General features: G+C 31.9%; 1 protein-coding gene across 1 annotated transcript in view; it reads left to right on the top strand.

Moving 5' to 3' along the window:
* LOC115888158 overlaps positions 1 to 7798 on the top strand; it is a 72585-nt gene extending 64787 nt beyond the window's left edge. Inside the window, exon 12 of the mRNA XM_030907756.1 lies at positions 7395 to 7798. Coding sequence (XP_030763616.1) covers positions 7395 to 7521 — 127 coding nt within the window. The 3' untranslated portion in view covers positions 7522 to 7798. The remainder of the gene's footprint in view (positions 1 to 7394) is intronic.
* The last annotated feature ends 7769 nt before the right edge of the window (positions 7799 to 15567 follow it).

Here is a 15567-nt window from a genome sequence, read left to right as displayed (position 1 = left end):
TTTTCACAGTTTAATTAAATGAATAGATTTATATATTCATGAAATTAACATCTATAATTGGCATCTAATTATATGTTATTAATTATATCGAATAAAACGGTTTCTTTAAATAAATTATATGAAAAATATATTAGCCGGATATTCTGCTACTTTTTAATTTAACTAAAAATCACATAAATTATTGTCTCGTATATTTTTTTGATTAGTTTCTACACATAACTCAGAAAAAATTAGAGCAAAATTAAAATAATGAAAGTAAGTTATTTAAAAAAAGTCATTTTAAAATGTAAAATTATATGGGGAATGTCAAAGATCAAAATTATATGGTGAAATGACCATCGTTGACGCCGTTTTTTTTCTGCCCGAATTGAGAAAAATACACACATTTACAATACACTAGACGCTGCACAACCATGAGAACAAACAATAAAAGAAACTATTAGCCAAACAAAGAGTACGAACTTCCACTAGCCATAGCCTTTATAGACTTCAATCGACTCGATATATTGTAAGGCAATAATGGAAGTCCTAACAAAACAAGGAATCTACTTATATAAACTCTTGCTAATATACAGGGTTGTTCACCACATACGACGCGGAGTATTGTAGCTAAACGATGAGATTTTTACAAATTGTAAGTTTGGGGTTCGTTGAAGGACTATTAAAGCTACAATTTAAAAATATTTTTACAAGATACAGAGTGTCCCAAATAAATAAAAGATATCAAAGTTGTATTTTTTTAAATGGAACACCCTGTATATTATTACATTTTTAGTTTCTACGATTAAAATAAAGGTAAATTTGATTAAGGTTTATTATACTTAAACCTTACCGTTTTTGAAATATTTTCAATTTTGTGAAATTGCAGTAAAAATTTTAAAGCTTCATTTCTAAAAGGGTATCAATGTTTTTAATACTAAATATTTAATGAAGTTTATATATTGATCAGTTATTGTGTTGCAATAATAAAAATAATACTACCTTATACAGAGTGTCTAAAAATTTATTTTAAATAATTATTAGCTTCAAACAGCAATAACTTCTTTAATTTAAATGGAATGCCCTGTATATTTTAGGAGAATCAGATGCACAATTAAATTGTCTATCAAATTGTATTATACCATTTTTTACCTATCCCTTCAAGTTTTCGTAGAAAATGCATTTTCTTATAATTAGAACTTATTTATATATTATTAATCAACGCAAACAGTCAGTTAATGTAGTTTGAATACTGGAATCATATTAATTGGTCCTCTTTAACAAATATTTAAACAGTTTTTTTTTTATTTTTTAATGAAATAAACGAATTATATCGACAATATTAGTATCTGTACTCTTTAAAAATTTGGTACATCTTTAAAAATAATCTAAAATATCAATAGTCCATGGGTATATTGATAAATAAGTTCTAAATTACAAGAAAATGCATTTTCTACGGAAACTTAAAGAGATAGGTAAAAAATGGTATAATATAATTTGATAGACAATTAAATTGTGCATCTGATTCTCGTAAAATATACAGGGTGTTCCATTTAAATTAAACAAGTTATTGCCGTTTGAAGCTAATAATTATTTAAAATAAATTTTTAGACACTCTGTATAAGGTAGTATTATTTTATTATTGCAACACAATAACTGATCAGTAAATAAACTTCAGTAAATATTTAGTATTAAAAACTTTGATACCCTTGGAGAAATGAAGCCTTAAAATTTTTACTGCAATTTCACAAAATTGAAAATATTTCAAAAACGGTAAGGTTTAAGTATAATAAATCTTAATCAAATTTACCTTTATTTTAATCGTAGAAACTAAAAATGGAATAATATACAGGGTGTTCCATTTAAAAAAATACAACTTTGATATTTTTTACTTATTTGGGACACTCTGTATCTTGTAAAATTATTTTTAAATTGTACCTCTAATAGTCCTTCATCGAACCCAAAACTTATAATTTGTAAAAATCTCATCGTTTAGCTACAATACTCCGTGTCGTATGTGGTGAACAACCCTGTATATGTTACAGTGAAAGTCGGAAATTCAGTGATTGTTAACATTCACTAGGATATGCTAACAATTACGAGTAGGAAATTCAATAGGAAATGCTAATAATTACGTACATTGGACCAGTGAATGTCATATTTTAAAGAAATTTGTTGACTTTTACTAGTAATTTCTAATATTCCCTAATGAAAGTAACATTTACTAAAGGATGCCAGTAAAAATTATTCTATTTTACAAGATGAGTGTGGTGAGGAAGAGCGTTGGTGGAAGTTAGACCACATAAAACTTTTAAGAATATTGGATCACCTCAATATTCAAGCTAATCCACATATCTTAAAATTACAATTTACTTCTTTAGTATATTTATTAAAAATTATAGATAATAACGACATGATAAAACCTTCTAAATATCACAAAAAATAAATAAACATTTTAAATTGTACAAACCAAATAATTTTGAACAATTTTCATAGTTTTTCATAGTGGACAACATAAAAGATGCCCGAATTTTCTTCATCTGGAACTACTATTATTTTCAAATGCGGCACTTCAAGCACATAGGTAAAGTCACAACTTTTTCTCTGGCATGCTTAACTTTTGTTAAGATTTGAGAGAGTTTATTCTGCGTTAATTTTTCACAGAAAATTTCTTCAAGTTAAGGAAAATACCGCACAGCACTTTTTACAAAGATAACAAAACAAGTAAACAACAACAGGTTTCTGCCTAATAGGTTTTTCATATACCACACTAAAAAAAAATTCCACACTAAAAGAAATTCCTATTTAGATATCTTTGAACATAAACCCTTCAGGTCAACAAGCAATTGTCCTCACAAAATAAAATCACTAGTAAGGTATACATTCTTTCCGCCAGCAGATACTGCTTCATTTTTCTTGATAAAATAATAAATACTTACTTATTAACCTTCTTTCTCAGCCTGGTTCCATCCAGTGTTGGATATAGGCCTCTTCTAGGTTTTTCCATTCTTCACGATTTCTAGCCAATCTTATCCATTGTCTTCCCGCCAATAGAGGTCTAAACATCGATGGGGTACACCTTAGCCATCTTAGGTTCGCAGACGATATTGTCTTGCTGAGCACCGACATTCAAGAACTGAACACCATGCTAAAGGAGCTAAATGACCAGTCCCAGAAAATTGGCCTTAAAATGAACTTGAAGAAGACCAAGATAATGAGCAACACTATCCATAGCATTACCGTTGACAACGTTATTATTGAAAACGTAGACCATTATATATATTTAGGTCATAAAATCAAGCTGGGTAAGGGGAACCAAAATACGGAGATCAAACGCAGGATCCATTTGGCATGGGTAGCATTTGGATATATGAGCGATGTTTTCAAGGATAGAAAGGTGCCCATCAACCTAAAGAAAAATGCTTACGACAGCTGCATTCTACCTGTGCTTACGTATGGCTTAGATACTATGGCAATTACCCGAAAAACAGCAGAACAACTGCGAGTAGCACAAAGAGCCATGGAAAGAATCATGTTGGGAGTCACCATTAGGGAAAAAATACGGAACACCCACATAGTCAAAAAACAAAATTAATAGATGTCGTTAAAAGAGTGGCAAGTCTAAAGTGGCAATGGATAGGACATGTGGCAAGACGATGGCCCCAAAAAGTCGTCCTATGGAGACCTAGGGGAACAACAAGAAATGTGGGCCGACCAAAAAAGAGATGGGTCGATGACGTCAGGGCAGTGGCGGGAAGACTTATTAACCTTATTGTAGGTAAATTAAATAAAAATAACCTGTTATAAATTTAAACTCGATTTTGAAAATAGCTACTAAGTGTCACTAGTAAATTGCCATGGCGACACCAGCCATCTTGATTACCATTTTATTGAAAAATCGTTTTTTATTCAAAACCTGAGCCAGATAGGTATAGGAAACCCTAATATAGTTTGAAAGAGCATTTAAATCTGCTTCGATTTATTTAAACAAATACATAGTCTTGCATTTGAAATAACGAAGATTTTATGTAAAATAAATATTTAAAATAGACCAGAAATTTTTGATACCCCTGTATACATTTAAGAATGCAATCAATTTATTTAGTAAAGTTAGTTTCTCTGGTTTAAAAGTCAGCACAATAATTAATTCTGAAAAGTAATGTACAGGGTGTTCACAAACTTTTTTATTATAGTATGCATATTTAAATATCTTTAAATATCTCAAAAACCAAAGACTTTAAACATATTAAACTCTTACAATAAATGCCTTACTTTATGCCTAAGAATCCAAAAATGAAATAAAATACCGGCTGTGTTCCATAAGAAATAATATAACTTTGGTATAGATCTTAGTTCTGACTCACCCTGTACATTTGAAAATAATTTTAAATTATGCACATTGCCTTTCCACATATACCCATAAATTATTTTGTTTCTACATCTTTCCGTTTTCGCATAATCAACCGAGGCGAACGAGGTGCGCCACCCTGTATTGATATTTATAATTATAGTGCGTTTTATTCAGCATCTATCATTAAATGAAGGGTCGGCCGTAACAACGTTGTATGTAACATTTTGCTGAAATGTGATGTTTCCCTAAAACAACGTTTTCTAAGCATATTTGAATGTATTGGCGCAACTGGAACCGAAAAATTTTGCCGGATGTCTGGCAATAGGACGACCTTCAGTCAGTGCCAGCCTTGCATTCCCGATAATAACGTTGTACGTGCGTTTAAGCGCTTAGTAAGAGGGCGGTGCAACTTTCACCCGCGGATATTTCCCACTTAAATAGGGGAAAAAAAGGAAACTAAATATAGAGAACTGGAAACAAAACGCGAGAAAACGTTAAAGAGATGCTGGAGAACAATATTCTAATTTATCTAGTACTAAGATTTTATTTTGTAAAACCAGTTTTCTGAAAATAATGTCTGCGTTATGTAAGTTCTTTCTTTAAAACCTTTATTAATAAAGTAAATCTATTAAAAAATCATTTGCTTTAATTTAATATACATTGCTTACGTGTAACAACGTTGTAAGTTCCATGAACATACAACGTTGTTACGTGCATTTTCCACAATAATGACCTCTATAGTTGGATATTTCGTAATAACCATTTTTAAAAATTATAAATCAGTATAGTTATAGCAACTTTAGTAAACTATACTAAATACGAAGTTTTATCATCACCTAAATGACCTCTTATCGTTTTTCGTGATTTATTCCATTCACTTCTTTTGTTATATACAACGTTGTTACGGCCGACCCTTCAAATCATAGAATTCATTAAATCGACGTATGTATAATTTGGTAACTGTTTCCTGGTTTTCACTTTCTTTGGTGTTATTTTAACTAGACGTGTGGTTGAAATAAATTTAAATTAATTAAACTCGTTGAACGAAAGTAAATTTTTGTTCCGGTTAAATAGAAAAATTTCGCATCGAAATGTCACTTCGATTTCTAAAGCGATTTAAGGAATATTCAAGTCTGAAATACGTGATAACGCATACACTCATACAGGGTGTCCCAGGCTGAGCGTGCATTAGAAGTTTCTAGAGAACTACAATATCTAGATCGGAGATTTTTTGCACATCATTGTTTCACAAAGAGATCTATCGATTAAAAATATTTTCAATATGGCGGCACTTCCGAAAACACCGGAAGTTGACAACAACTTTCTTATTTTAAATGGGTGTCTCCCTTTTTTATTACATATTTAAATCCTCTGTAAAATTTTATAAATTTTTATATTAAACATTCTATACCTAACATTAACCGTTTTTGAAAAAAAAATATTTTTGGACGAAGTGACGTCCTCTACAAGTAGGAACCATATTGACATTAAAATCAAATTTTTAATGTCAAAAAACTCCCAGGCACCAATTTTCATAACAAATATTTACGTTACTTCATAAATTATTTGGAAAAAATCGAAATAAAAGTGTCTACACCCTGTATCTTCGAAACTAAGCATTTTAGGATATACATTTGTATGAACTTTTTTACTTATTTTTATCTGCAGAATATGCTGCCGAAGTTTACGGAATACAGTTCGGACCATCCTGTATACTATATTTAATTAAATGAAACGAAAAATAAATTGCAGTAAGATTTTTCCAGATTTTCTTTGTAATTATCAAAGTTGCAGAACTATGGACATATCATCATCTATAAAGTGATTAAACATCTATACTAATATATAAATAACATCCTTACTTATTAATCAGTGACTGACTCACTGATTAATCACGATCCTGCTCAAACTACTCAACGTAAGAAGCTCAATTTTGGCATATAGGTTGATTCTAGGGTGTAGAGGTTCGATAAGAAAGATTTTTTCGAAATTCGAGTTCCAAGAGGGTGAAACCACCCCTCAGATATTACAATATTTTTTATTTAAAAAACGGTCAAGTTTCCGAAAAAAAACCTAAACACGTATATTTTATTTTGTTTTTTTTTACATATTTTAAGATTTTTTAAAAATGTATACAGGGTGTTTGTGACATTTGTGGGTGCTCGACGTAAGAAGCTGATTTTTGGAAAACGGATTGACTTTAGAGTGTAGAGGTTCGATAAGAAGGGATTTTTCGAAACTTCGAACTTTCGAATTCTAAGGGGGTGAAACCACCTCTCAACTATTAGAATATTTTTTATTTAAAAACCGGTGAGTTTTTCGGAAAAACTCTAAAACACGTATACTTAATCTTGTTGTTTTACATATTTTAAGATTTTTTTAAAATTTATACAGGGTGTTTCATAAAATATGACCATTGGGTAATCACGATTCTGCTTAAACTGCTTGACGTTTAAAGCTGATTTTTGGCAAATGGATTGACTGTGGGGCGTAGAGGTTCGATAAGGAGGGGTTTCTCGAATCTCAAATTCCAAGAGGGTGAAAACGCCCCTCAAATATTACAATATTTGTTATTTAAAAAACGGTTAGTCTTTTGGGAAAACGCTTGGACACGCATAATTTATTTTGTTTTTTACATATTTTGAAATTTTTTAAAAAATCGTACAGGGTGTTCCAAAAAGTTGGGTAATTGATTAACCACGATTCCGCTTAAACTGCTTGACGTAAAAAGCTTATTTTTGGCAAACAGATTTTTCGAAAGTCAAATTCCAACGAGGTGAAAATACTCAAATATTATCAGGTTATATAATAATATCGCCATATTGTTTTTTTTCTCATGCTGACATAAATGTGAGAAAATTTTATCCAGTTTGTATGTTAATGGAAATTCTTGCTTTCCTTTTTCATCACCATTACAAATGATTAATTCGACGCGAACGAAGTCGCGGGTACACGCTAGTAACCTCATATAATTTTAACGGCAATTTAACTGAAACCACCGTAATACCATCACAAAAATCTAATCTTCCAGCCGTTCTAAAGCGACTTTTTCCATCTTTTCCAGATTACAGCCCGACCTGGCCCGCTCCGTATCCCATCACCTGCAGGAAGTGATGGACGCCATTAAGCTGAGGGATTGTTCGAGGTTTTCTTGCAGCAGAAAATTTCCGCTTCCGGCCAGGGCAGCGTAAAGGCGGATAATTCGAATTTTATGGAAGGAAAAGAACGAAGAACAAGAGCTTCTTTTTATTAAAGAAGTATTAGAGAGAAAAAATGTGATTTTGCTCTTTGTATCTTGCAGGATAACGAGCCAGGGTGATCCAGAGGGGTACATTTAATACCGTTTAAGTCATTTAACAATTAAACTACACCTTGAGACAACAAATTTGTGGTACAGGGTGGGCCAAATTGGAAGTCTTTAAAGGGAAACATCCTTTTCTATAGGAGATAAACGAAAACTAATATCGGTGTCTGTAGCTCAATTTTTATGAAAAACATGATGCTGAAAACCGCACATCGATATCTGTTACCAATTCGGAGTTACGGGGTGTTTTTCAAAAATGTTAATTTTTAACAAATCGCTATAACTTTTTTGTTATGGAAAATTTTGTATTTCTATGGAAACATTTTAAAAGCACCTTTTACGTAGAATTTAATGGTTTAAGTATATATTTTTTTAAATTAATAATTTAAGAGTTATCAACAGAAAAAATGATTTTTTATTTGGGACACCCTGTATATTTTTAATTAACTAAAAAGAAATTAAAATTGCCTTTCCAAAAATATAGCACACTTGATATTTTGTTATAGTCCCCTTCGAAATATAGAAATTTTAGAGTCCTTGGTCCTTATTGACGATCTGCCTCTTAATGGAACTCGAAAAGTTTTTTTTGCTAACAAGATGAGGCACCGCCTCAGAACACTCAAATTATCAGCAAGTTTTTGCAGCCAATTTCGAGAATAATTATTGAATAGCTAACCAAGATTCCAGCCGTTGGCCGTCGAGGCCGCCAGGCTTTGGACCGAGTGTCTATGGATTTTTATCTTTGCGGAAGATAAGGTTCTTATTTTTAATTTGCCCGTATAAGCTAGACAATAATTAGAAATACTTGGCGGTTATGCGAGGATATCTTTCACCCCCACTGAGTTAATGAATATCGCCAGAAATATTCAAAAACTGTTCCGTTTGTCCATAGACGATATGGTATTCATGTCGAACACCTGTAGCAAATTCTCATGTCTTGGTTTGCTATTAATTTTTATTGTTATTAGATAAATGTCTTTATTTTGTTAAATATAGTTTCAATTGTTATAAAATTCTGCATCTCTCATAGCAAATATTATTTTCGTTTTAACTGCTGCCCACAGCTAGAATTTTTTGCATTACCACCGGCGCTGTTCAAAACCTACCTATTCAAAATGGGCGAATTCTTATAAACTCTATATCTCGAAGAGGAATCGAGCAAAATATCAATGCTATATTTTTTGAAAAGTAATTTTAAATTATTTTCAATGAATTAAAAATATATAGGGTGTCCCATATAAAAAATATAAACCATTATAAAAAAAATCTGTTGATAATTCTTAAATTATTAATTTTAAAAAAATTATACTGAAACCATTAAGTTCAAAAGGTGCTTTAGAAATGTTTTTATAAAAGTACAAAATTTTCCATAGCAAAAAAGTTACAACGATTTGTTAAAAATGCACATTTTTGAAAAACACCCCGTAACTCCAATACTGTAATAGATATCGATGTGCGGTTTTCACCATCATGCTTTTAACAAAAATTGAGCTACAGAGACCAATATTAGTTTTCTTCTATCTCCTATAGAAGCCTATAGAACCCTTCTATCTCCGATAAAAGCTTCCAATTTGGCCCACCCTGTACAGTGTGTCCTATTTTCGTGTTTAGAATGGAACACCCTGTACTTACTGCAATATAATTTGTATATTTGTTATTTACTACCTACCAGCACAGTTAGCCTGGGCCAAGAGGTCAAGAAAAAAAATATATAAAGTTTGAGTGTTATATTTTTCAAATGCTCATACCTCTGGGTTTAAAAAAATATTAAAATGAAAATCGCCGACGTACAATTGGGGTCTCTACACAAATTTCAAAAAATATACTTTTTTAATCAATATTAAAAGCTGCGCACAAGTTTTGGTAAGAATATTCAAGGACCATTATCACCTAAACGTAACCTTCGCTGTTGCCCCCCTTTTTTTGAAAACAAGAGATTGGGTCTTCACACAACTTTAAAAAATATATAATTTTTTATCCAGTGGCAAAAGCAAAAAAAGTTATTTCTTGTAATTAGTTTGAAAGGAACACACTGGTGAATAAATTTAATAGATTTTTAATACTTATTTTAGGTCTATTCTTCAATTTTTATATAATATTTTACTTTTAGTGTGAAAATTAAAGATATTAACCAAAGTAGGCTATGCGGCCAAACGTAAACAAATTGGCACGAAACAGTTGACTACACAGGTTTCTGTCAAAAGTTCAGTTTTATTTAGTTTTGCATCGTCTGCTTATATGTTAATATGGACAATTTTTTAGTTTTTTGTGATGTCAGAATCAAAATCTAATGAAAATGTGGACGAGTTTGCTAATGTTACATTTTGTCAAAAATGGTCCCATAAAGAGTGGCGATCTGCTGTATGTTATACATGTTTTAACAATGCTACATGTTAAAATTACAGGTAAATTGTTTGGTTTAATAATGGATATGTCACCAAATTACAGCATTGATGACAATTGCTTGCGTAATGTTGTGTGTGGCAGCTGCTATACAAAATTAAATAAACAAAAACTGACTAAAATTGTGGACTACAAAAAATTTAACGTCAGAATACAACGAAAGGAGAATTTATGTAGCTGTAAAATATGTGAAGTTGCCAGGTTTAGGCCTAATCCCAGAACTAAAGTAAACAATACGCGATGACCAGTGTATCCAATAACAAAATCTGTTGTTGGTAGACCTAGGTCTGAGCAAAAATTAATAACATTTATAAAAATTGCTGAAAGCTGGTTAAGACGTTCTGGGATACAATTAGACCATTACAGTAGATTTAATGGAAATAATGCCAGAAACTTGTTTAAAAAAGTTGACGTCCTTAAAGCACTAGATCCTGGTATGACTGTAATTAACTTAATTTGTAACAAAAGTTTATTTTCTTATTGTTATTTGGACACTAAGCCCTTTGCTTATTTTTTTTAGACAACAAATACATAGAGGTATTTTGTGCCTTCAATGATGTGGTAGCCAGCTGTTTTGGAAAATATATTGATACCAATTACGAAGCCTATATACTTAAATTTTCCGACAAAATAAGAGATACGGAAATCAGTTTTACTCACGCTGTTGTTCACCATATAGTGGATTTTGTTAGTATTTCACAGAAAGCATTGGGCTTTTACTCTGAGCAAGCCTCAGAGCAGGTGCATCATTCTTTTAAGTTGTTCTCAAAAAACTTTAATTTAAATCCGAGATAAAAAAAAACTATCAAAAAATCTCCTTAGGAGTATTGCTTCCTACTACAGTAACCATGTTTAAAATTTATTTATTTACTTATAGCTAGTACCTAATTGTTTTCTTCCTTTTTAGTCTAAATTCAGTTCGTGTTTAATTGCTAGTTTGTAGTTTTACTTGTTTACTAATACATAAAGTAAAATTTTATCACTAAAATATTAGAAAAAAATATGTTTTTGCCTTTTCCATTAGATTAAAGTCTATTTTTATTTAAATTTGTACAGAGACCCAACCTCCTGGATTTAGAAACAGGGAGGGGGGCAACAGTAAGCATAACTTTTGCTGATGATGGTCGTTATTTATTATTAACAAAACTTTTTACGCGCTTTTTACTTTGGTTGAAAAAGTTTTTTTTTAAATTTGTGTAGAGACCCCAATTGTATGTCGGCGATTTTAATTTTTATATTTTTTTGAAGCCAGTGGTATCGGCATTTAAAAAATAAAATACTCAAAGTTTATATATTTTTTTTCTTGACATCTTGGCCCAGGCTAACTGTGCCAGTTTACCATAAATATACATGTAGTGTAAAAGTATTTTGCATTATTTAGTAAATATTATATTTTTAACATAATTTAGCAAAAAAAATCTTTTTTTATTGTTTTTGCTATATACGTCAATAATATTTATTGAAGTATACCATATTACCTACTGTAAATTTAACTAATTTTTAAGTATTTATTTATTATTAACAATGAATATATAAAACTTCATTCTAATGACTGTATAATGTTACCTTAATTATATGAAATGTATAATTTAATTTACGTTTATTAATAATAGAAATATATCTACTATATTATAATATAACAGAAGTTAATTAGCATAAAAAATGTTGATTTTTAAGTTATAATTATTGAGCTTTGTGAATATGCAATCGAATTAGTTTATAGTGGAGATAATTATCTGTTTTTATATTTTTTATATCGAATATTTACTAAGAATACTTGTACAAATATATTTGTTAATAAAATATTATAGAACAAATAATATACTATTGATTTGATTTTACTCTTATAGTCTAAGAGCTAACGTTTTCGAGAAAGTACTTTAAGACGTCTGGCTCTTTGATATATCTTTTACTATGCTCTCTGGAACAGCATGCGGCCCGCCTGGCTGCCGATACCCGTTGCGTCCACTACTGCGCATCGGAAGAAGATCCTATATTTTTATTAACAAACAAACAAACAAACAACGCTTTATTGTGCAAAAAGCCAAAACAGCTTCATCGACAAAGCACTCACAAACAACAAAATCACAAAAAAATACAAACAACAAAAAATATACAATACAAATAATACAATTCAAAAAAAATACAAAAAGAATATACATGGACAATTTTAGAACAGTACGCAGTAAATAGATATAATTTTAAAGTTATAAAATATTAAATACTTGACCTTTGACCAGTGTGTGAGATGATCAAAATTTTAAAATTCAAAATTGTTCATAATTAAACATCAACAAAAAAGTCGTTTACCGCATATAGGGCTCTCTCCAGTAGGTATGATTTTAGAGCTTTGCGAAATGCGGGAAAGAATGAAAGCGATTTGATATTCAAAGGCAGATGATTGTATTTTTTTTTGGCATTGTACAGTATTGAACCGTTAACTAGTTCTGAGCTCGGGGTTGGCAGATAAAGATCGTGCTCTGTATTCCTAAGTGGATAGTTATGAGATGGCCTTTCGGGAATAGCAGATATGTGCTTGCGGATTAAGCAAACGGATTCAAAAATGAATAAAGAAGGAAGAGTCAGTATTTTTAAATTTTTAAAGAAATTCTGGCAGTGAGTTCTACTGTTCAGTCCCAATAAATATTGAACTGCTCTCTTTTGAAGTCTGAAAATACGATCAAATTTTGTTGCGCAGCAAGTACCCCAAAATGGAAGGGCATAACGAAGATGTGACTCAAAAAGTGCATAATAGGCTATTCTAGAGGTTGAGAAATTAAGTTCCTTAGAAACTGATCTTAGCGCAAAACAGGCAGCGCTTAGTTTCTTTGACAGAGCTTCAATGTGAAAGTCCCATTTTAACGAGTTGTCTACAACAAGTCCTAAGAATTTCACAGAGTCCACGACGTCAATAGTGGTGTTATTAAGTACAAAAGGTTGTAAGTAAGTACTTTTATATAACAAAACTTTAGTTTTTGATAGGTTGAGGCATAGGAGATCAGAATCGCACCAAGACTTAATGGTGCGTAAGTCACTGGATATAGTATCATATAGTGCCGCAACATCTGGGCCGCTCCAAGTGAAACTAGTATCGTCCGCAAAGAGGCAGATTTTACCGCTAATATCTAGCTAATCTATGATTTGCAATGTCGTTGATAAACACCAGAAACAAAATAGGGCCAAGTACTGAACCCTGAGGGACACCACATTCTATAGGCTTACAAGAAGACATAGACGTATCAATCCTCACATGCTGCCTTCTGTTGCCAATATATGACTTAAGCCATTCGAGCGGCACTCCCCTGAAACCATAGTATTGCAATTTGTTAATTAAGATATTATGATTTACACAATCGAAAGCCTTAGAGAAATCACAGAAAATTGTAGCTGTAGAGTGATGGTTATTCAGGCTAGAGTATACATTATTAAAAAGGTCGAACATAGCATCATTTGTGCAACTGTTACTTAGAAATCCAAATTGATGGGTAGTAAGTATTTTATATTTAAGGAGAAAAGATAGAAACCTTTTTTTAACCAATCTTTCAATGATCTTAGATAATGTGGGCAGGAGTGCAATTGGGCGATAGTTCGAAGCTTCATCTTTATCACCTCCTTTATACAGAGGAATAATTATTGCTGTCTTAAGACAGTTTGGAAAAACTCCTTTTTGGAATGACTCGTTAATTAAAGTAGTAAGATGGTTTAATGTGCATTCAGGAAGTTCAGAGAACATTTTGAGAGTAAGCCCATCAGTCCCAGATGAGGATTTGTTTTTAATACTATTAATTGTACTACGGAGCTCATCTAATACTACGGGCGTGAGGAAGAAACTGTGTAAATTCTCATTTGCTTTAGGGAGATATGAAAGTGAATCATGGGAAGGAGTTATGGTGTTCACTAAATTTTTAGCCACATTAACAAAGTAAGTGTTTAAATCTTCAGGTGAATTAAAGACTGTGCCAGACGAAGAAGTCTTATTCCTTAAGTCATTTACAATAGCCCAAGTCTCCTTAGCGACATTACCGGCTTTGGCTAGCCTCGCATTATAATAAATGTCCTTGACAGCTTATAATAAATCTCCTTGGCTATTAATTTAAATCTAAATTAAAAGTATTAAATAAATCTGGTGATTCAAAAAAAACAAATATTTAATACTTTACTATCAGAATATAAACGAAAATAAAATAAAAAAGTCTTTGTCCTGACCCGAATTCGAACTCTGAATCATCGGTTAGTGGTCGGAAATTCTACGCACTGCGCTATGGAGACATATGTTCCATTTATATTCAATACTAGAATTTAAAGGACTAATAAAAATATAGGATCTTCTTTCAATGCGCAGTAGGGAACGCAACGTTTACCGGCAGCCAGACGGGCCGCATGCTGTTCTAGAGAGCATAGTAAAAGATATATCAAAGAGCCAGACGTCTTAAAATACTTGTTTTTCCGCCGTTGCTAGCTCTCGTACTATTACGTAAAAGTAACCTGTACATGTCAGGGTTTCGTTTTTCAAGCCCTTATTTGGTATGTTTACTAACATTATTATATTAATGACAGATTGTGAGTGTGCGAATGACTTCAAAAACGCTATTTTGTGGTGCTATATCTCTAAGAGCGGTTTACACGCATCCGTAAGGCGTCGTCCGTCGTGCCAACATGCCAATCATATTAAAGTATGAGCACAGAACAGATAAAAATTGTACTTGTTCCGTATTTGTACCTGTTCTGTGGTATGAGCTGGGTATAAAGTATGAGCTGTGTATAAAGTAAAAGGGTGTCCTCCAACGGTCTAAGACACTCGAAAAAGTTCCTCAAAACTTACGACAGAGAAAAATCAAAGGTTTTCCTTGATTTAAGTAAAAACAATCTTCGGATTGTCACGGGGTTTCTAACAGGACACTGTCTCCTCAACGAACTCCTCAGTAGGCTGAAGCTGAGAAACAACGACGAATGCAGATTTTGTGGAGGAAATGGGGAAACACCAGAACACCTTATCAATGAATGCGCCGAGACGACGACCGTTCGTGCCATGAACTTTGCTACAGCTGATATCGAGGATGAAGAGCTGGCCTCTGTAAAGCCGTCTCAGATACTGGCTTTTGTTAAAACCCGGAGACTGTATGATGACTTAAACTCGTTATAACTCAAGAAAGAAGAACACACAATAGATCTGTAAGGTTGCGGTGAATAACTCCGCTCCTAAACATTCTACATTCTACATTCTACGTGAGCTGTGTGTTTTTGAAATAAACCAATAAAATTACGTAAAATCAACGACGGGATACCCATCACGGATGCCCCCTGTAAACCCACACTAAATCATATATTTTCTTACTGTCAAGCTCTAATAAGACACATATTGGAGGGTTCGTTTATTATATATTAAAATTGAGTTACATAGATACTATAGTTACAATAATTCTATAAATTATTAAAAGTAAATACATATAATTATATTCTTGATATTAATAACACACCATATTTCAAATCTTCTATATATAATTCGATCATGATCGAAAAAATACAGCAT

This window comes from Sitophilus oryzae, unplaced genomic scaffold (genome assembly GCF_002938485.1).
Source record: "Sitophilus oryzae breed Bouriz unplaced genomic scaffold, Soryzae_2.0 scaffold_684_pilon_pilon, whole genome shotgun sequence".
Lineage (NCBI taxonomy): Eukaryota > Metazoa > Arthropoda > Insecta > Coleoptera > Curculionidae > Sitophilus > Sitophilus oryzae.
This window is presented reverse-complemented; position numbering and strand designations above follow the sequence as displayed.